The 23,261-nt window shown below is 44.4% G+C and overlaps 1 protein-coding gene across 1 annotated transcript; it reads right to left on the reverse strand.

Annotated features, from left to right (window-relative positions):
- Nucleotides 1-766: 766 nt before the first annotated feature.
- LOC120044727 (Usher syndrome type-1G protein homolog) lies at nt 767-22,143 on the reverse strand. The gene is made up of 3 exons (XM_038989405.1): nt 21,980-22,143; nt 3,591-4,047; nt 767-1,600 (listed from the first exon to the last, which is right to left on the reverse strand). The coding sequence occupies exons 1-3, from the start codon at nt 22,141-22,143 to the stop codon at nt 767-769; spliced, it is 1,455 nt and encodes a 484-aa protein (XP_038845333.1).
- Between the last annotated feature and the right edge of the window lie 1,118 nt (nt 22,144-23,261).

The raw sequence follows: 23,261 nt of genomic DNA on the forward strand, positions 1-23,261 counted from the left end.
TAGGTTTACTCTGTAGTGTAGGTTTACTCTGTAGGTTAGGTATACTCTGTAGGTTAGGTATACTCTGTAGGTTAGGTATACTCTGTAGGTTAGGTTTACTCTGTAGGTTAGGTTTACTCTGTAGGTTAGGTTTACTCTGTAGGTTAGGTTTACTCTGTAGGTTAGGGTTACTCTGTAGTGTAGGTTTACTCTGTAGTGTAGGTATACTCTGTAGGTTAGGTTTACTCTGTAGTGTAGGTTTACTCTGTAGGTTAGGTTTACTCTGTAGGTTAGGTTTACTCTGTAGGTTAGGTATACTCTGTAGGTTAGGTTTACTCTGTAGGTTAGGTTTACTCTGTAGTGTAGGTATACTCTGTAGGTTAGGTTTACTCTGTAGTGTAGGTTTACTCTGTAGTGTAGGTTTACTCTGTAGGTTTACTCTGTAGTGTAGGTTTACTCTGTAGTGTAGGTTTACTCTGTAGTGTAGGTTTACTCTGTAGGTTAGGTATACTCTGTAGGTTAGGTATACTCTGTAGGTTAGGTATACTCTGTAGGTTAGGTTTACTCTGTAGGTTAGGTTTAGTCTGTAGTGTAGGTTTACTCTGTAGGTTAGGTTTACTCTGTAGGTTAGGTTTACCCTGTAGGTTAGGTTTACTCTGTAGGTTAGGTTTACTCTGGAGTGTAGGTTTACTCTGTAGTGTAGGTTTACTCTGTAGGTGAACATCACAGTAGTATAGGTATACAGTATCTACACAGCATCTTCAGATCCAAAAGTGTCAGTCACCATTCACAGCAGGGTGTCCTCGATGTAGTCAGGGTCCTCAAGGGTCTCCAGACGTCTCTTGCAGGCATCCAGGATTTTCTTCCTGGGCCCCAGGGGGATGTGGATGCTCTTGAGGTCCTGGTCCGAGCACAGCAGCAGCGCCTCCAGGTCAATCTTCTCCCGCCTGAAGACGGTGAGGAACTCGCCCATGGTCTGCGCAGCCAAGAACACCTCCAACGGGCTGGTGACGGCCTCGCAGTCATCATCCAGCCCCAGCTCCACCTCGTCCCAGGGAAGATCCTGGCGGTTCCTTTCCTGGAGGCTGCGGGCACTGCCGATGCTGTCCCCCCCATCGTCCAGGCTGGGCGAACGCCGCAGCCGGCTGCGCAGCCGCACGTTGGCGCTGCCAGCCCGTTCGGTTCCTCCGCTGAGGCTCCCCTCGTCGCGCCCGCCGATGCCGAACAGGCCGCCGCTGATATAGTTGCGTCGGAACACCATGGTTCCCAGACCGGGCCGGTTGAAGAGAGAGTCGTGGCCCGAGTCGGTGCTGACCTCAGAGTATTCCATGTTGGGCCGGTAAGACAAGTCCGGCTCGCTGATGGCACGAGAGATGGCGTCGTCGTTGGCGTCTCCGTGGAATATGTCTCGGAGGTTTCCGCGGCGCCCTGCGCGGTCCCGAGGGCCGACATAGGTTCCCTGTTTAAGGAACATGACATCGTTGCCCAGCTGGAGGCCCGAGAGGGAGCGCACGCTCTTCCTGCCGTCCTCGTAGATCTTGAAGGTCCCGTCCCCTTGCTTTCTCTTCTCCAACCTCTTCTGGATCTTGGTCTTGCCTCGGGTTGTGGCGTGAAGAGTAGCCTGCAGGGACAAAGAGCAACACAGGCTTCAACCACTAATTATAGCGGAGCACACATCTCAAATTTAACAGATGACAAATGTTTAATGTTTGAGTGTAATGTCCCTTTCATTTTCAACATGGTGTACATAATTCTAGATTGCACATAACTGTCATTGTATCCTCTCCTTTCTCCACTGATGGGAAATGTTGCTGTTCCAACTGTTGTGCATGTGAAATGATACAGCAGCAGACATAACAGATGGGGAGTTTCACATGCACAACAGTTGGAACAGCAACATCTCCCATCAGTGGAGAAAGGAGAGGATACAATGACAGTTATTTGCAGTCTATAATTATGTACACCATGTTGAAAATGAAAGGGACATTACACTCCAACATGAATCATTTGTCATCTGTTAAACTTGAGATGAGTCCACATCCCAGGTCATTCATTTTATAGATGCAGCTTTGTACTACAATCCTAAATGAAGGAAAAGAGAAGCACCATATTATCTCCAGATGTGCTGTGTTCATCTTTCCCATGTATTCATTTAGCTTGAGGCATCATATAGCTGGAGCTACACAACCACTAGCTGGAGCTACACAACCAATAGCTGGAGCTACACAACCACTAGCTGGAGCTACACAACCAATAGCTGGAGCTACACAACCACTAGCTGGAGCTACACAACCACTAGCTGGAGCTACACAACCACTAGCTGGAGCTACACAACCACTAGCTGGAGCTACACAACCACTAGCTGGAGCTACACAACCAATAGCTGGAGCTACACAACCACTAGCTGGAGCTACACAACCAATAGCTGGAGCTACACAACCACTAGCTGGAGCTACACAACCACTAGCTGGAGCTTCACAACCACTAGCTGGAGCTACACAACCACTAGCTGGAGCTACACAACCACTAGCTGGAGCTACACAACCACTAGCTGGAGCTACACAACCACTAGCTGGAGCTACACAACCAATAGCTGGAGCTACACAACCAATAGCTGGAGCTACACAACCAATAGCTGGAGCTACACAACCACTCATCTTGACATTGGACTATTTTTACGGTCTGAAAACATCTGACAAACGTTGGTTTTGGAGTGGAATGTCCCTTTAAATAAATATTCAACGGGAATAAATGGCTGGATGAGGCTGTACTGTACTGACCTAAGAGTATGGCACACTGTCACACCCTGATCTGTTTCACCTGTCTTGTGCTTGTCTCCACCCCCCTCCAGGTGTCTCCCATTTTCCCCATTATCCTCTGTGCATTTATACCTGAGTTTTCTGTTTGTCTGTTGCCCGTTTGTCTTGTCCCGTTAAGTCCTACCAGAGTGTGCCTGTGGTCTAGTTTTTCTTAGCCTTCCCAGTTCTGACCTTTCTGCCTGCCTGCCTGCCTGACTCTGATTTGGGAGAAAATGGGAGACACCTGGAGGGGAGTGGAGACAAGCACAAGACAGGTGAAATAGATCAGGGTGTGACACATACTGACAGTGTTTAGGTGGGGCAGCTTGTACTGACCTGAGAGTATGACACACTGACAGTGGTGTTTAGGTGAGGCAGCTTGTACTGACCTGAGAGTATGGCACACTGACAGTGGTGTTTAGGTGGGGCAGCTTGTACTGACCTGAGAGTATGGCACACTGACAGTGTTTAGGTGAGGCAGCTTGTACTGACCTGAGAGTATGGCACACTGACAGTGTTTAGGTGGGGCAGCTTGTACTGACCTGAGAGTATGGCACACTGACAGTGTTTAGGTGGGGCAGCTTGTACTGACCTGGGAGTATGGCACACTGACAGTGGTGTTTAGGTGGGGCAGCTTGTACTGACCAGAGAGTATGGCACACTGACAGTGGTGGTGTTTAGGTGGTGCAGCTTGTACTGACCTGAGAGTATGGCACACTGACAGTGGTGGTGTTTAGGTGAGGCAGCTTGTACTGACCTGAGAGTATGGCACACTGACAGTGGTGGTGTTTAGGTGAGGCAGCTTGTACTGACCTGAGAGTATGGCACACTGACAGTGGTGGTGTTTAGGTGGTGCAGCTTGCGGCTCACTGAGCTGCTTGTGTAGCTGGAGAAGCTCATGGCGTCTGACATGGACTGCTCCGACGCCGCCTCTTTGTGGAACTTGCGCTCCATGCGCTTGTGGTGCTTCCGCTGCAGCTTCACACACTCCTTAATCCTCCTCTCGGCCTCGCGGAAAGCCCGCTCCTTCAGCTTCCCCACCAGCTTGGGGTTAAGGGCCGACTGCTTGGCGGCAATCGAGTCCAGGTAGCGGACACAGTCCATGTGGCTTTTGGTGGCGGCCATGTCCAGGGGCGTGTGGTAGTCGTTGTCCAGGCACCACATGTTGGCACCGAAGGACACCAGGAAGGACAGGCAGTTGTGGTGGCCGTTGGCGGCTGCCAGGTGGAGAGGTGTGTTCCCCCATATGTCACACTTATCAGGGTTGCCTCTGCAGAACAAGAGGAAGTACAGACATCAGCTAGAATTTTGATCCAGAGAGGCTGAAAGAAGCAACGGGCATATAGCACACATGGCCTCCATATTAGGAAGTCTTCATCCTACTATGGATGTTGTACACATAGACCTGGGACGAACATAGGACTATGTAAAAGTATTTCAAATACTTGAACTGTGCCTGATTTCGTTTTTTCCCCCCAGAACCAATGGAGTAGTCCCAAATGTGAAAATATCAAGCTGAATCTAATGCACCACAAATACGTGCTCTTAGTAAACAAGATACTTTCTTTTTTTCACTCTTACCTGAACTTGAAACATACATTTTGCAACGATGTCAAGATCATCCCCAACTATTTACAGTGCCAACGAAGACCCGTGCCAAGACAGAGGTGATGATGCTGTTACAACAAGTCTTGCTGTTCTGTTCCAAAGGCATTCAATTCAGTAAGTGCTATCTGTGAGTAATATGAACCAGGAGAAGGATAACCCACTCTCAGATACTCCTAAACATAGCAGGTACCTTGTGATAAAGCCCAAGATTTTTTAAATCATGATTTCAGCACTGAGATCTCATCCATGGGCTGTTCATCGAATCTTCATAAATCATGTTTAACCTTACATCACAGTACCCTTTAGCACTGGTAAATCTCCGCAGCACCAGCAACAACAACACAGTAAAGTAATTCTTAATGACACCAAACAGATGGCAGATACACAAGTTATGAGATGAACAATACCACTGTTTGAACCTGCTGTCATTACGTGTAGAGGATTTCTCTGGCTTCTCCATGCTTTCCATTCCCCTACCATCATGGGCGGAGGTGCCCATGACCCCATGGGCACCTCCGCCTCCACTAGGACCAACACCTCTACACTACAGTCACCCTGTAACACAACACACCGGCTTGTCAACACCACTACACTAACCAGTGTCTTGTTTCACGGGAGGCCCGGGCCGGTCGGGCTGCCCCTGACTCAGGAGCGTACTACCGGGGCGTGCATACCTGGTGACGTCATGCTCAATTCCTTCAGTCGCGCAGCATTGGCGCTGAATTTTCCCAATGTAGTGACAGTGCAGATGACTTAACGTCACTAATATTTGTTTAGGGTGGAGGGCAGATTTGAGTTCTAATGGGTTCCATAAAACATTGATAACATATCACAACGTGATTCCTATTTCAGTTCTATTCCCAGGAAAAGGGAATTCTTTACAGGAATTACATCAAAGGTGAAATCCTGTTTACCGCCAGATTGTACTTCAATTTATCCTTTCAGAGGTTTAAATATTAACAGGAAGTTCCTCTTTATTTAGAGGCAGTGTATAAACAGCTGTCAGATTTGGAATGGTTCCGGATGGTGGTACACTAACCCTATTGCTGATCTTAAAGGGGAAGTTCAGGATTTTACAACTTGATGTTAGATGGTTCCTCACCCTGAAAGTAGTCTATGGGCCTGGAGAAACATTAATCCATGGTTCTTTTTTAAATGTATATATTTTATTTAACCTTTATTTATCCAGGTGAGTCAGTTAAAATCCCTTACACTGGTGGGCATTGGCCTATAGGGCTAAATGAAATGTTTTCCTCTGAGGAAATATGGAAAGCATATACATAATCATGTTAGCAATTAAAAGGGAACAGTTTGGAGATTTATGGGACAATTATTAGACTAAAGGTGAGGACAACAGTTCACCTGACACACTGTTGATTTAATGTGACTTTTCTTTTTACATTTACAGCACTTTTTACTGCATTTGTTGATAACTAAATCAGAAAATACTCTGGATACATTCAGTAACATGATAAGAATATTCTTGGAAAATGTGGGCTAGGTGCAACATAAGACAAAAGAATGACAAGGGTTTGAGTGAGGTCTAACTGGTGTTTCCAAGTGGCCACACACCTCTCCAAAGTGTGCACAGTTCCTAAGTCATTTAAATGCACTTTTATGACTCAAAGAAGAGTCTTCAACTATAAGGTGTTTTTGTATGTTCTATAGCCAACATGAGAAGCTCAATTATAAAATATGACATTAGTGTTAAGGCTTTAACAGGGCAATTCAGAGCAGCAGATGGTAATTATTTTGCACATAGAATGGAGTCATGAGTGCGTTCAGATGCGTGGTCCACGGCAAATCTTTATCCCAATACAACAAACACTGTCTGTGTTCAGAACAAACCCAAGGTATGACACCATGTCATCTTGTAACTGTACATCAGTGTTCATAAACGTTGACACTTTATATTACATGAGTTTTATGATATGGAAATGTGAAGTGCACATGTATACAGCCCCTGCCTTACAATATAGGCCCTTATCAGAGTTCAAAGCTGCCTGTAAAGGACTACAAACAAATTCTTATTTACAATGACGGCCTGGCCAGTGACGACTAGGAAGTGCGGTGCAATAAATCAAATAACAACAAAACATTGAAATCACAGGACAAGACAGACATGACAACACAGAAGGACAGGGGCATGTGACAACACAGAAGGACAGGTTCACAGTCTAAATCTTCTAGGAACTGAGGGGTCACTGATGTACACAGAATAATAGAGAACAATGAAACAAATATACACTGCTCAAAAAAATAAAGGGAACACTTAAACAACACAATGTAACTCCAAGTCAATCACACTTCTGTGAAATCAAACTGTCCACTTAGGAAGCAACACTGATTGACAATAAATTTCACATTCTGTTGTGCAAATGGAATAGACAAAAGGTGGAAATTATAGGCAATTAGCAAGACACCCCCAAAAAAGGAGTGATTCTGCAGGTGGTGACCACAGACCACTTCTCAGTTCCTATGCTTCCTGGCTGATGTTTTGGTCACTTTTGAATGCTGGCGGTGCTCTCACTCTAGTGGTAGCATGAGACGGAGTCTACAACCCACACAAGTGGCTCAGGTAGTGCAGTTCATCCAGGATGGCACATCAATGCGAGCTGTGGCAAAAAGGTTTGCTGTGTCTGTCAGCGTAGTGTCCAGAGCATGGAGGCGCTACCAGGAGACAGGCCAGTACATCAGGAGACGTGGAGGAGGCCGTAGGAGGGCAACAACCCAGCAGCAGGACCGCTACCTCCGCCTTTGTGCAAGGAGGTGCACTGCCAGCGCCCTGCAAAATGACCTCCAGCAGGCCACAAATGTGCATGTGTCAGTATATGGTCTCACAAGGGGTCTGAGGATCTCATCTCGGTACCTAATGGCAGTCAGGCTACCTCTGGCGAGCACATGGAGGGCTGTGCGGCCCCACAAAGAAATGCCACCCCACACCATGACTGACCCATCGCCAAACCGGTCATGCTGGAGGATGTTGCAGGCAGCAGAACGTTCTCCACGGCGTCTCCAGACTCTGTCACGTCTGTCACATGTGCTCATGTGCTCAGTGTGAACCTGCTTTCATCTGTGAAGAGCACAGGGCGCCAGTGGCGAATTTGCCAATCTTGGTGTTCTCTGGCAAATGCCAAACGTCCTGCACGGTGTTGGGCTGTAAGCACAACCCCCACCTGTGGACGTCGGGCCCTCATACCACCCTCATGGAGTCTGTTTCTGACCGTTTGAGCAGACACATGCACATTTGTGGCCTGCTGGAGGTCATTTTGCAGGGCGCTGGCAGTGCACCTCCTTGCACAAAGGCGGAGGTAGCGGTCCTGCTGCTGGGTTGTTGCCCTCCTACGGCCTCCTCCACGTCTCCTGATGTACTGGCCTGTCTCCTGGTAGCGCCTCCATGCTCTGGACACTACGCTGACAGACACAGCAAACCTTTTTGCCACAGCTCGCATTGATGTGCCATCCTGGATGAACTGCACTACCTGAGCCACTTGTGTGGGTTGTAGACTCCGTCTCATGCTACCACTAGAGTGAGAGCACCGCCAGCATTCAAAAGTGACCAAAACATCAGCCAGGAAGCATAGGAACTGAGAAGTGGTCTGTGGTCACCACCTGCAGAATCACTCCTTTTTTGGGGGTGTCTTGCTAATTGCCTATAATTTCCACCTTTTGTCTATTCCATTTGCACAACAGCATGTTAAATTTATTGTCAATCAGTGTTGCTTCCTAAGTGGACAGTTTGATTTCACAGAAGTGTGATTGACTTGGAGTTACATTGTGTTGTTTAAGTGTTCCCTTTATTTTTTTGAGCAGTGTACTTTATATTGGTTAGGGTCTGGTAGGGTTTTATTTATTATTGAACCTTAATTTAACTAGGCAAATCAGTTAAGAACAAATTCTTATTTTATAATGACGGCCTACCAAGCGCCGTCCTATGGGACTCCTGATCATGGCCGGTTGTGATACAGCCCGGGATCAAACCAGGGTATGTAGTGATGCCTCTAGCACTGAGATGCAGTGCCTTAGACCGCTGTGCCACTCGGTAGCCCATAAGGGGGTCAGGTTAGGGTCAGATAGGGTTAGGTAGAGTGTATTCTACTTGTACAGTAGAGGTTAGGTATTATTCAGCACTGTTCTATTGCTTGAGGATACGTTGACAGGCTGATTGGTGGAAATGTGAATGTGTGCTGTTTATCATAATCAGTGAGAGATGGGTACAGTGCACATTTAGTGTAGTAAATGTTTTATAAGCTGTATACCGTGGGAATTCCTAGAACTAGGGTTGTTATCAGTTACTTTATCACCACACTGTCTAAGTGGACACGCCACTGTGTTACCTTGTGTACATTTACCCTGAACAAAATGGTGGAATGATGAAGCCCATCTTGCTTCTCTGGGGATCCCTTGCATGTTGAACTGTAGATGACATCCCCATAGTCAAGCATGGAAGATCATCTGTATTAGTGTCAACCGGGCAGAGGGGGTGAAAGAGGTCCTGTTACGACAGGGTCAATCCATTTGAATTCAATCACTTTTTGACAACTCCCCTTTTGATTTGAAGTAAACCTTCCATACATATTTTCCCATTGTAGAAGTGATCAGAAAGTGACTCTTTTGACTTGAATACCAAAACATTCAAGAGATAAAGGTGCTCAAAGTTGACCCATGTTGCATACCTACCATACCATGAGACATCATGTCTTCATCACTGGAAAAGATAAACGCTTGAGATTGATATCTTTTAAAAGCTTACAAACAGGGTTGTCAAACTATTTGATCATTTCTTGAAAATAATCATGTTTTTTATAAAGTATAATTTTTAAACCTTAATGCATGTTGTCTCAACCGATGGCGGGCACAACACAACCTCAGATGATGTAAAGTAGGGTCTAAGTTACAACATATACGAAAATAAAACGTTTTATTTTTACATTTAACGTTAAATTAAGACAAAAAAAATGACAACTGTTTGACAACTGCATTTCTTCATCCACTTACTTCATCATTTCAGCCAATCACTTTTCCTGGCATGTTTTCCATCTGATCCTTTAGATTGCTGCTGCCTATTACTATGATAAATCACATGGCGAGGACGTTTGCTCTCAAGCTATTAATGTGCATAATATCTAACAAGTGGGGCAAGGCTAGTAGGGCTGACCCAATTAGTCGATGGTTGATTGTTTGGTTGATAGGCTGTTGGTCAACCAAGATTATTTTAGTCGAGCAGTAGCATATATATATATATATATATATATATATATATATATACACACACACACACACACTACCATTCAAAAGTTTTGGTCACTTAGAAATGTCCTTGTTTTTGAAGGAAAAGCAAAGAAATGTGTCCATTTTTAAAATAACATCAATTGATTAGAAATACAGTGTAGACATTGTTAATGTTGTAAATGACTATTGTAGCTGGAAACGGCAGATTTTTATGGAATATCTACATAGGCGAACAGAGGCCCACTATCAGCAACCATCACTCCTGTGTTCCAATGGCACGTTGTGTTAGCTAATCCAAGTTTACCATTTTAAAAGGCTAATTGATCATTAGAAAACCCTTTTGCAATTATGTTAGCACAGAAAATTGTTAGCTAGCTAACCCTCTTTCCACAGCTAGCGAAATATTTCTTTCTCATATGATTTGAGAAACGAATCATCAGGAGTAGGCAGCGCCATAAGTGAGTAAACTGAGATACGACTAAGTTAATCAGGGCAATCTGTCCATAAATAGACAGGTATTTACCTCCTTGGTTGCAGGATCTTGTCTATTTTTACAAATGTTTTCTATTGAAATTCACTGTGGCGAGCTCATTTATATATTTTGTGATATGAATACCAAGTATGTCTACTTCACCGTAAGCCCATTTTAAAGGTAAACTGCAGGTTAATGTATAAGTTTTGTTTTAAAGATCCAATACGTAATATTGTACACTTATCATAATTAGGTTTTAGTCCAGAGAGTCCAGAAGAGTTATCTAGATCTTCAATGAGACATTGCAGGGATCTAGCTTGTGGACTTAATATAAAACTTGAGTCATCGGCATACATGGACACCTTTGTTTTTAAGCCTTGGATTTCTAATGTATGGAAAGTGCTGTATAAATCTAAAGGGATGCTGTCAAAAAGTGGTTGAATTCAAATGGATTTACCTGATATAAAAACCCAAGTCTGTCATTTTCCAGTTTTCTTTGAAAATCCATTAGGACCTTCACTAACATTAGCCACAGCTGGCTAGCTAGCTAACAATCAATGGAAGTGATAGGGGCAACCGTAAACTGTTTTTTTTTAAAAGTTCCAGATGACCTTAAAGCAATAATTGAGTTGATTTCAGTTGACTTTCCAACATAAATGCTTGAACAGACAAAATTTGACCTCAGTCGTAGTATCCCTATATACTGTAGCATTAGTCCTCCAACAGGCTTGATCAATATTTGATGAGCTGCAGGTGCAGCTAGCATTGCACTGGTCACAGAGGCTAGGGATACATTATTGATGGACAAAGCTGCAAGGTTTTCACAGACAGCGGAGAAGCTGTGTGCCTGCCACGCTAGTCCCAACCAGAGCCAGGATTAGCACCTTGCACCAGCCTGACCTTGATTTCTTGTGTGACCGACCAGGGTCTTGCGCACAACACAACAGTTTTAGCCCAATGAGTTAAAGGCATTAACTAGGAACGCCAGCAGATTAACACCCCACCTGCCTGATCCTGATTTCCCCCCACTGTGAGAACGATCAAAATTCAAACCCAGGTCTGCTACGCGCCATATGGCTGTCTTAGCCCACTGAGCTAAAACCTAGGTATTAGCTAGGAGAGCCATAGGATTAACCAACTCCTAACTTGCCTGACTTTAATTTCTTCCTGCCCTGATCTGACAATCCACACTCTTAGAAAAAAACGTTCCAAAAGGGTTCTTCGACTGTACCCATAGGATAAACCTTTTTGGTTCCAGGTAGAACCCTTTTGGGTTCCAGGTAGAACCCTCTGTGGAAAGGGTTTTACATGGAACCCAAAAGGGTTATAACTAGAACCAAAAGGGTTCTACCTGGAATCAAAAGGGGTTCTTCAGAGGGTTCCCCTATGGGGACAGCTGAAGAACCCTTTTTGGTCCTAGATAGCACCTTTTTTCTCAGAGTGCAGGGTTTTAACACATTACTGTGTTACTTAGCCTTCTGAGCTAAAGCCTCTGCATTAGCTCGGGCAGCCAAATTATTAAAATATCACCTGCCCAACCCTGGTTTCTCACTGTCTAGTGTTACCTACAAGGGTTCAAACTGGGTCGCCGGAATATATTTGCTGTCTCTCTTGTCTGCCAATTTTAGTGTCTTGTTTTGCATGTGTCGTCTTGTCTGGGACATAAGACAACGGTGGTCTGGGAAGTCTAAATCTTCTAAGAACTGAGGGGTCACCGTCTAAACCTTCTAGGAACTGAGAGGTCACGGTCTAAACCTTCTAGGAACTGAGGGGTCACAGTCTAAATCATTTAGGAACTGAGGGGTCACAGCCTAGAAGATTTAGGAACTGAGGGGTCACAGTCTAAATCTTTTAGGAACTGAGGGGTCACAGTCTAAATCTTTTAGGAACTGAGGGGTCACAGTCTAAATCTTTTAGGAACTGAGGGGTCACGGTCTAAATCTTTTAGGAACTGAGGGGTCACGGTCTAAATCTTTTAGGAACTGAGGGGTCACGGTCTAAATCTTCTAGGAACTGAGGGGTCACGGTCTAAATCTTCTAGGAACTGAGGGGTCACGGTCTAAATCTTCTAGGAACTGAGGGGTCACGGTCTAAATCTTCTAGGAACTGAGGGGTCACGGTCTAAATCTTCTAGGAACTGAGGGGTCACGGTCTAAATCTTCTAGGAGCTGAGGGGTCACGGTCTAAATCTTCTAGGAACTGAGGGGTCACGGTCTAAATCTTCTAGGAACTGAGGGGTCACGGTCTAAATCTTCTAGGAACTGAGGGGTCACAGACGCATACAAAATAACAGAACAATTAAAAAATATACTTTATATTGGTCTCTACTATTCTGTATACATGAAACATCCTTGACTTCATCTGACCTGCTTATTCTACTGTACAGGTATGGTCAGGGTTAGGTAGGGCGTATTGTACTTGTATAGGGTCCGGTAGGGTTAGATAGGTGTAGGGCTAGGTTTAGGATCATGTAGGGTTAGGATCAGGTAGGGCTAGGCTAGGATCAGGTAGGGTTAGGGTATGTTAGGGTCAGGTAGGGCTAGAGCTAGGGTTGGGTTAGGGTCAGTTAGGGCTAGGTTTAGGATCAGTTAGGGTCAGGTAGGTTTAGGATCAGGTAGGGCTAGGGTCATTCTGTTCTATTAAAACTTCTTCGGGCTAGGGGGCACTATTTTCACGTCCAGATGAAAAGCGTGCCCAAAGTAAACTGCCTGTTACTCAGGCCCAGAAGCTAGGATATGCATATAATTGGTCGATTTGGTTAGAAAACACACTAGTTTTTAAAACGGTTAAAATAATGTCTGAGTATAACATAACTTATTTGGCAGGCGAAACCCCGAGGACAAACCATCCAGGATTTTTTGTTGTTGTTGAGTTCACTGTGTTTTCAATTCGTTTTCTATGGGAAACTACACTGCTCAAAAAAATAAAGGGAACACTTAAACAACACAATGTAACTCCAAGTCAATCACACTTCTGTGAAATCAAACTGTACACTTAGGAAGCAACACTGATTGACAATAAATTTCACATGCTGTTGTGCAAATGGAATAGACAAAAGGTGGAAATTATAGGCAATTAGCAAGACACCCCCAAAAAAGGAGTGATTCTGCAGGTGGTGACCACAGACCACTTCTCAGTTCCTATGCTTCCTGGCTGATGTTTTGGTCACTTTTGAATGCTGGCGGTGCTCTCACTCTAGTGGTAGCATGAGACGGAGTCTACAACCCACACAAGTGGCTCAGGTAGTGCAGTTCATCCAGGATGGCACATCAATGCGAGCTGTGGCAAAAAGGTTTGCTGTGTCTGTCAGCGTAGTGTCCAGAGCATGGAGGCGCTACCAGGAGACAGGCCAGTACATCAGGAGACGTGGAGGAGGCCGTAGGAGGGCAACAACCCAGCAGCAGGACCGCTACCTCCGCCTTTGTGCAAGGAGGTGCACTGCCAGCGCCCTGCAAAATGACCTCCAGCAGGCCACAAATGTGCATGTGTCTGCTCAAACGGTCAGAAACAGACTCCATGAGGGTGGTATGAGGGCCCGACGTCCACAGGTGGGGGTTGTGCTTACAGCCCAACACCGTGCAGGACGTTTGGCATTTGCCAGAGAACACCAAGATTGGCAAATTCGCCACTGGCGCCCTGTGCTCTTCACAGATGAAAGCAGGTTCACACTGAGCACATGAGCACATGTGACAGACGTGACAGAGTCTGGAGACGCCGTGGAGAACGTTCTGCTGCCTGCAACATCCTCCAGCATGACCGGTTTGGCGATGGGTCAGTCATGGTGTGGGGTGGCATTTCTTTGTGGGGCCGCACAGCCCTCCATGTGCTCGCCAGAGGTAGCCTGACTGCCATTAGGTACCGAGATGAGATCCTCAGACCCCTTGTGAGACCATATGCTGACACATGCACATTTGTGGCCTGCTGGAGGTCATTTTGCAGGGCGCTGGCAGTGCACCTCCTTGCACAAAGGCGGAGGTAGCGGTCCTGCTGCTGGGTTGTTGCCCTCCTACGGCCTCCTCCACGTCTCCTGATGTACTGGCCTGTCTCCTGGTAGCGCCTCCATGCTCTGGACACTACGCTGACAGACACAGCAAACCTTTTTGCCACAGCTCGCATTGATGTGCCATCCTGGATGAACTGCACTACCTGAGCCACTTGTGTGGGTTGTAGACTCCGTCTCATGCTACCACTAGAGTGAGAGCACCGCCAGCATTCAAAAGTGACCAAAACATCAGCCAGGAAGCATAGGAACTGAGAAGTGGTCTGTGGTCACCACCTGCAGAATCACTCCTTTTTTGGGGGTGTCTTGCTAATTGCCTATAATTTCCACCTTTTGTCTATTCCATTTGCACAACAGCATGTGAAATTTATTGTCAATCAGTGTTGCTTCCTAAGTGTACAGTTTGATTTCACAGAAGTGTGATTGACTTGGAGTTACATTGTGTTGTTTAAGTGTTCCCTTTATTTTTTTGAGCAGTGTATATTAATGAGACACCTGGTTACAGTTCCTATGGCTTCCACTAGATGTCAACAGTCTTTAGAAATTGGTTGATGTTTTTCTTTTGAGAAATTAAGAAGTACAGTTGTTCGTTGTGAGTGTCAAGCCAAGTGGACTTTATTGTTTGTTGCGCACGACCTGGAGCTCGCTCCACGTTGAATTTATCCGCTATTGAACACAGTATATTCTGTCTTAAATTTGATAGATTATTTATGTTTTAGGATACCCAAGGTTGGATTAGGAAAGTTGTTTGGACCAAGTTTACAGGTAACTTATTAGATAATTTGTCATGTTGGGCGAGTTGGAACCGGTGTATTTCTAAATCAAACGTGCCAAATAAATGGACATTTTGGGGATATAAAGAAGGAATTTATCGAACAAAAGGACCATTTGTGATGTTTCTGGGACATTTGAGTGCCAACAGAAGAAGCTCTTCAAAGGTAAGGCATGAATTATATCGTTATTTCTGACTTTTGTGTCGCACCTCCCTGGTTAAAATATGTTTGTCATGCATTTGTATGATGGGGCGCTGTCCTCTGATAATCGCATGGTTTGCTTTCGCCGTAAAGCCTTTTTGAAATCTGACACGGCGGCTGGATTAACAAGAAGTTAAGCTTTATTTTGATGTATTGCACTTGTGATTTCATGAAAGTTTAATATTTATAGTAATTTGAATTGGGCGCTCTGCAATTTCACCGGATGTTGTCGAGGGGTCCGCTAGCGGATCGTCTAGCCGTAACAGGTTAAGAATATGTATCACAGTTTAACTGAGTTACAAGAGTACTTTTCTTCATTATTTGCATTTTGACAAATAAAGATTTTAAAGATTTTTTTTTCTTCTCATTTTTGATTATCAGCGTCTTTTGGGGCTCCTATTTTGTCCACTCTCCTGGTAAATGTTTTGGGGTGCAAATGTATGTGCAAAGGGGACTCAAAAAAGTGCTTTAAAGGACTGTGTCACAAATGCCCGGGCCTCTGGGCAGACGAATCTCAAATAAATCTAAATATCAGTGCTATTATATAATATCTGCCAATTACCAGACACTTTATCCAAAGCCACTTACATTGATGCATACATTTTACGTCTGGTCCCAGGAATCCAACTCACCATCATGGCATTGCACACATCATGCTCTACCAACTGAGCTACAGATGACCAGCTATTTGATGATACATAATGGCTGTTATGCAATTACAGCTCCAGTTGTTAGACATTACATGATTTTACACATCCCTCACTCTTCTCTGGGCACCTTTTACTGCAGGTCATAGCCCAATAATAACACATGATAACCCCTGTTCACTTAACATATGATAAGAATGGAATGGAATTGAAAAGGACTCCACTGTCCTCAGTGTCCTGACTATGCTTGGTGTTACATCATAGAATGACAGATTGTTGCTCCCTACTGCTACTGTTTCACTATCCACTATAAATTCACTATAAATCCACTATAAATCCACTGTAAATCTGCCAGGTCTGTATTTCAGCAGCAAACCCAATAAAGTTGTCAGACATCATTGAAATGATCTCCCTGGATCTCAAGGGTGCTGCCGTCTAGTAGTCACTGGTGTTGTGAGAAACTATGGTGACTATGAAAGTATTTTTAGTACCAAATGTCACGCAGACTTCTTCATGGTGTTAGAATGGCTGTTTATCATAATCAGTGAGAGATGGGTACAGTGCACATTTAGTGTAGTAAATGTTTTATAAGCTGTATACCGTGGGAATTCCTAGAACTAGGGTTGTTATCAGTTACTTTATCACCACACTGTCTAAGTGGACACGCCACTGTGTTACCTTGTGTACATTTACCCTGAACAAAATGGTGGAATGCACAGAGGACTAATGAACCACATCAAACCTAATTTGGTGTTTGCTTACAGTATAATTGTGTTTCTGAAATGCACACAAGGCCCACTTAGTCTGTGTGAGCGAACGAGAGATCGGACTATGCCTGGCAAAAGCAGACACACTGACAGAGAGAGTGAGAAATGACAGAGAAGGGGAAAGAGAGAGGGAGACAGAGAGAGACAAAAAATTAAACCCAACACATTTGGCCCTTTCACTGCTGGAATACCTCGGTCACCTGACCTTTTCGGCAATGGGAGCTTATTGAGCACCCTCCACCTATACCCTGCCATGCTCTCAGCCCCCACAACCCCCTGCCACTGATGCCCCTTCACAACCGCTAAGCTCCTGATGTGCCTCACTTCCTTGACACTGAGGGTGTACAGTGCATTGCCCCCCACCTCCGCAAACTTCCCCAGGATCGGAGTGTTAAAAGTCAGTCCAGCCATCATCAGTGTGGTATAGTCTCTGTGCCACTGAGTTGGAAGCCTGCCACCCTGCTCTCCAGGTCCATGAGGCCTTGTCCCCCCTCCTGGACAGGCAGCAGACCGCCGGGGTCAATTTATGTCATAGGGACGATGCCACCAAGTTGTTGATCAGCACCCTCACTCTGTATGACACTTGGTAGAGGAGCCACCTCCACTTCGCCTGGCTTCGACACCACCACTTGTGACACTCCCTCGCAGTTCTTCCTGACCCACCCCTCCAAGCCCAGATACATCCCAAGAATATTGAGCCCTTCACAGACCCACTGCAACCCCCCCCTGGAAGCTGCCCTGTCCCTCCATGCCCCACATAACAGAGCCTCTCAAACTAGACCCCGTAGGTTCTGCTCATCCCTAATCATCTCTGAGACGTCAGCAGCGTATGCCGATACTGCTACACCTGTCCTCAACCCTGTCTGGCACACACACTGCCCACAGCCTCCTGTGTAGCAGGCCCAAAAGTTCCTCAATAGTAAGCGTGCATAGCTGCCCCGATAGAGGACATCCCTGGCAAATGTCCCGCCCTACCCAGACTGGCCTACCCAGACTGGCCTACTTAGCCCCCCGCCCACCTTCACCATACATGAAGCCCCAGCATACATTTTAACACAGGCCACAAAATTCTCCCCACAACCAAAAGCAGACAACAGATTGAACAGATAGTCATGGTCCATCCTATCAAAGGCTTTCTAAGGAAGAAGGTCCAAAGATCACATTCTAAAGGCTTGACAGGCCCAGCATGTCCCTGGTTCTGAACAGATTGTCTGTGATTGAGCATCCTGGTACACAGTACATTTGGTCCTTGTTTACAATAGAGTCCCAGTTGGACTTCAGTCTGTTAGAGAGGACCTTGGCAAAGACCTTATAGTCCCCACAGAACAACGCTACAGGCCTCCAGTTCTTTAGGTCACTCAAGCCACCCACCAACTGCTTAGTTGCAACTCCTCTGACGCACTCACGCAACACATAAAACAAGTCCTGTCCAATTCACTTTTTATAAAAGTCCACAGGCAGACCATCGACCAGCGGGGGCAGTCAGGGGCCATCTTAGAGATGGCAGCCGAGAGTTTGTGAAACGTCCGGGGAAAATCAATGTAATTTCTCTGAGTTTGGGAACGTCCGTGAGCAGAACCTGAGAACACACAGGAGTTCCACACCCGTCAGGCTCCCTCATCTCCCCACAACAAATTACACCATCAGACAAACTCTGTTTTTTCAACCCAAAGCAGAAAGAGCTGGGAGCATCCATCCCTCTCAACATGGAACATGTAGCTCATACAAGTGCTCCTTTTGCTTTCATCTGAAAGAAAACACCCAGCGTAGTTCAGATGATCTAGCAGCCCGGCCCTACCTTGCCCCACCAGCTCAGCCTCCACCTCACTTATGAACCTCTCAAGCTCCCCAGTTCTCTCCTGGACTCTGAAAGCTGGATACTGCTGACAGAACGGCTGAATCTGGGCTTTCCCTATGTCCCACCACTGACTGAGAGACTCCCCTTTCCGCTGTCCCCACCTCTACCAAAAGCCTTGGACGCTTGAGAAAAGGTGGCATCTTGTAAGAGCTTTACGTGTCATTTCCAATAGGATGCCTGACAGGGCCCTGGTGAAACAGATAACTGAGCCATGGAAAGATAAGGGTCCGAAACCCCAGCCTATTGCTGGGGAGGAGGCCCTCACCAGCCTATTGCTCTGTCAGTTGATCGTATAAATACGATCCTCACCCTACCCCCAACCACCTTCACCCACCTATACTACTTTGTGGTGGGATACTTAGTTCTCAATGTGTCCACTGTCGTTACAATCTCCCCCCAACACAAGGTATGTGTGAAAGCCCCTGTCCTAAACACCCAAACAGGACCCCCCCCCCCCCCTCTCCCAACCCATATTAGGTGCATACACATTTATGGAGAGAAAGAGAGACAGAAAGAGAGAGAAATAGAGATTAGAGAGAGAGAGAGAGAGAGAGAATCCCCCAAACTTTTGCCAATTAACTACTTTGCTAATGGGCTTCTTTCTCTGGACAGGAAGGGAAACCAGGTCAGCCAGAAACACGCTGAAGAGAGCTTTGTGTACTCCAGTTTACTGGTGCTTCCTAATCTAAAACGAACATACATTCAGGTCCAAAGTTATTGGCAATCCTTGATAAAGATAAGCAAAAAAGACTGTATAAAATAAATAATACAAATACTGAGTTGTTGTATGCTCAATCAAATATGATTTGATTGTACGCTCAATAAAATTGGGAAATGTTTACACATCTTTTTTTATCACAGAGTTTATCACAATTTTTTATTTTCTACACAATCTATTTCTCTGATCAATTGTATTAGTATATAAAATAATATAATTTTCCCTTTTTTTTTTGCATACAATATATCTCAGTTGTATTATTTCATACAGTTTAAAAAAGTCTTTATCAAGGATGCCATAAGTTTTGAACCTGATGTTATCTAAACAGGCTCATTGGCCACTGGTCATTTGCACTGATTGTCCCAAATTAGATGTATTCATTTTTAATCCTGAATAGAATGTATGATCTGAATTAATTTATAGCTACTGACAAATGACATACATGGAAACGAAGTGACATTGTCTGTCTATAGAAATGCATTACACTTGACATGTTTTTACTGAAAGAAGAACTATCATGATGACATGTGTGATGAGTTGTCCATTGTTGCATCACATAACTCTGACCTGCACAATAACCAGTAAAGTAGCATTCTACATCTAGAATTCTAATCTCACCCTCTCTGATGCTCTGATGTTTTTTCAAGAAGCAATGTTAAGCTGAGGAGAGGATACAACAACAGCCTTAACTGATCATGCTAGACTTCCTTTTTTGGCAAACATTTATGTTGCTAGGATATGATTAGAGCATGATGACACTTTTTATGGTTAATTGAAAAACAGTGACATAATAACTAAGCAGTAGCTTGCTCATTGGTTAGTCTATAGTTGGAGCCAGTAGTCCCTCCACAAAGAAAGTAGGGAGAGGCCATATCAATCACTGCACATCATCACGTCAACAAAACATTTATCAGATCCATTGTGATATTTTGGGGGGGTATTTGGAAGTTTTATTGACAGATATAGATTATGAGATGAGTGATACAGTAGTGTACAGAGTGACTGGTAGAACGGGGGATTGAACCGCTGCCTCAGGGCCCCTGGCAGTGCCCTATGTGACTTTAAATGGCACAAAGTCTGGAACAATCAACCTACTCAGTTAATAGTCTATCAATGGAAAGGTTCAAACTGGTCTACACAGCTAGGCTGTATCCTCGTGGCTGACCCTAGCTGTGCCAGTCAACATATGTCTGGGGGTATTTGGGGAAAAGGAGAAGGCAATTTTTGTTCTATCCAAATGAACAATAGATATATTATTTTCTATTCTATGATATTCTATTCCATGATATTCTATTCTGTTATATGATATTCTATTCTATGATATTCTATTCCATGATATTCTATTCCATGATATTCTATTATATTCCATGATATTCTATTCTATTCCATGATATTCTATTCTATTCCATGATATTCTATTCCATGATATTCTATTCCATGATATTCTATTCCGTGATATTCTGTTATATGATATTCTATTCTATGATGTGATATTCTATGATGTGATATTCTATTCTATGGTATTCGAAAACACAAAAGATATACTGTCCAATAAAACTACAGGAAATGTTCACAGTAGGTAGGCCTCTCTACAGTATACACTATTAGTGTGGTGGTTGTATTGGTGACCTTTTACTTGTTTACCCCGAGCCAAAACAGTTCATTCCAATGGAACAAACATACATGACTTCAATAAATCCTGTTACTTTATTTATCCTGCATCCTGAATCAGTCAGTAGGCTACTGTTACTTTATTTATCCTGCATCCTGAATCAGTCAGTAGGCTACTGTTACTTTATTTATCCTGAATCAGTCAGTAGACTACTGTTACTTTATGTATCCTGCATCAGCCAGTAGGCTACTGTTACTTTATTTATCCTGCATCAGTCAGTAGGCTACTGTTACTTTATTTATCCTGCATCAGTCAGTAGGCTACTGTTACTTTATTTATCCTGCATCAGTCAGTAGGCTACTGTTACTTTATTTATCCTGCATCAGTCAGTAGGCTACTGTTACTTTATTTATCCTGCATCGGCCAGTAGGCTACTGTTACTTTATTTATCCTGCATCGGCCAGTAGGCTACTGTTACTTTATTTATCCTGCATCAGTCAGTAGGCTACTGTTACTTTATTTATCCTGCATCAGTCAGTAGGCTACTGTTACTTTATTTATCCTGCATCAGTCAGTAGGCTACTGTTACTTTATTTATCCTGCATCCTGAATCAGTCAGTAGGCTACTGTTACTTTATTTATCCTGCATCCTGAATCAGTCAGTAGGCTATGACCTCCTCTTTCATGTGTTATTATGGCACACCCCTCTAGCACTACTGGTGCTGCACCTTGCTACTGACCTTACTAGCCCTACCTAATGTTACAGACCGTACCTAATGTTACAGACCTTACCTAATGTTACAGACCGTACCTAATGTTACAGACCTGACCTAATGTTACAAACCTTTAATACTAGCCCTACCTAATGTTACAGACCTGACCTAATGTTACAGACCTGACCTAATGTTACAGACCTGACCTAATGTTACAAACCTTTAATACTAGCCCTACCTAATGTTACAGACCTTACCTAACGCTACAGATCTTACTAGACCGGAACTAATTCCTACAGAGGTGTTGCGTTCCCTAGGAGAATATACATAAACTACACAGAGCACTGCATGAAGGGGTAGGCTAGCTAGTATAGGTTGGCTATAGAATAGACTAACTATTTTCCACAGGGGGAACTTTACCTATCGTATCTATCCATAATAAGAGTGCGCATTAATACTTCAATGTCTACCAAACACAATATTATTAACCACACGAGATATGGACACTATCTATCCTTAACTACTGCACGAGTTGAGCAAAGGAATACAAGATTCCACACGTGACGAAAAGTACATTTTCAGTTCTTAAAAGCCTACTTACCCTCTGCCCACGATAAGTCGTAGAGCCTCCAAGTTGCCATGATAAGCGGCCCATAACGTCGGTGTCATGCCATCTTCATCCGGCGCGTTCAAGTCCTTCCGCGTAGCCTCTTTCAGCAGGTCCAGGTAGCCATCCCGGGCCGCCTTGTGATACCTGTCATTCATGGTATCAACGGGCCCTCGACTCCATTGCTCTCGGTCGTCATCTACCCATCCCTCGGTCTAAATGGAAGGCACCACAGGCTAGAGTTCTACTGCCAGCCTCCACCTGTGTTTCATTGTAAGCAAGTGCGGTGCCTCTGGTCCGAAATGTTATTGTGGCGTACGCTGTTGCAGTGACGGCCGCGCGAGCCGAGAAGGAACGCGCATTTGGTATCCAGGGGCTATCGCGGCGGGGCTGTTATTAGTTTGTCTGGTCCCACAGTAATATAATTGTTCTGGTCTACATGATGTGCACAAAATGCACGGAGCCTAATATAAATGTGAATGAATATAGAGAAATAAAGAAAAAAGCTTGGAATATATAGGCCTTCTTTAAAAATAACTTCAAGTTCAATATTCATATTCTACAGATGCAGCCTATACACTCTTAGAAAAAGGGTTCCAAAAGGGTTCTTTGGCTGTCGCCATGGCAGAGCCCTTTTTGTGTCCCAGTAGAACAATTTTTGGTTCCAGGTAGAACCCATTTGGGTTCCAGGTAGAACCCTTTTGGGTTCCATGTAGAACCCTCTGTGGAAAGGGTTCTACATGGAACCAAAAAGGGTTCTACATGGAACCAAAAAGGTTTCTACATGGAACCAAAAAGGGTTCTACATGGAACCAAAAAGGGTTCAACCTGGAACCAAAAAGGGTTCTTCGGAGGGTTCTCCTATTGGGACAGCCAAAGTACCATTTGGTGTTCTAGATAGTGCTTAGGAGTGTAGGTATTCATTTCCAATAGCCATTTAGAGTCCGTTGAAATGTTGATTCATGCATAGAACAACATAACATTCGATATGCTTTTAAACATTTCATACGCCATTATAAAGGCTCATGCACGCTTATAAGAAGTTATACCTCATTATAACAGCAGTCTGCCAGTGTTCCTGAACAGACCATCATATCCACTGACTCATCATTAAAGGTGTGATGGTATGATTTGAGTTTTGATGAGCACAACACAATATGATGAGCCATGTTGTGACAGTGAAATACTAAAATGTTAAAAGGTGTCTTTCTAAGCAGAAGCTTGTTATACGTCCACACATGAGTGTTCTTTTGATAAATAATTAAAAACACTCCCT

Source organism: Salvelinus namaycush, chromosome 3, assembly GCF_016432855.1.
Source record: "Salvelinus namaycush isolate Seneca chromosome 3, SaNama_1.0, whole genome shotgun sequence".
NCBI lineage: Eukaryota > Metazoa > Chordata > Actinopteri > Salmoniformes > Salmonidae > Salvelinus > Salvelinus namaycush.

Coding starts and splice junctions, on each gene's coding strand:
- LOC120044727 (XM_038989405.1), bottom strand. CDS start 22,143: ATGAATGACAGGTATCACAAGGCGGCCCGGGATGGCTACCTGGACCTG. Junction 4,048..21,979: donor CGACTTATCGTGGGCAGAGG/GTAAGTAGGCTT, acceptor CTTGTTCTGCAG/AGGCAACCCTGATAAGTGTG. Junction 1,601..3,590: donor TCAGTGTGCCATACTCTCAG/GTCAGTACAAGC, acceptor TTGTCCCTGCAG/GCTACTCTTCACGCCACAAC.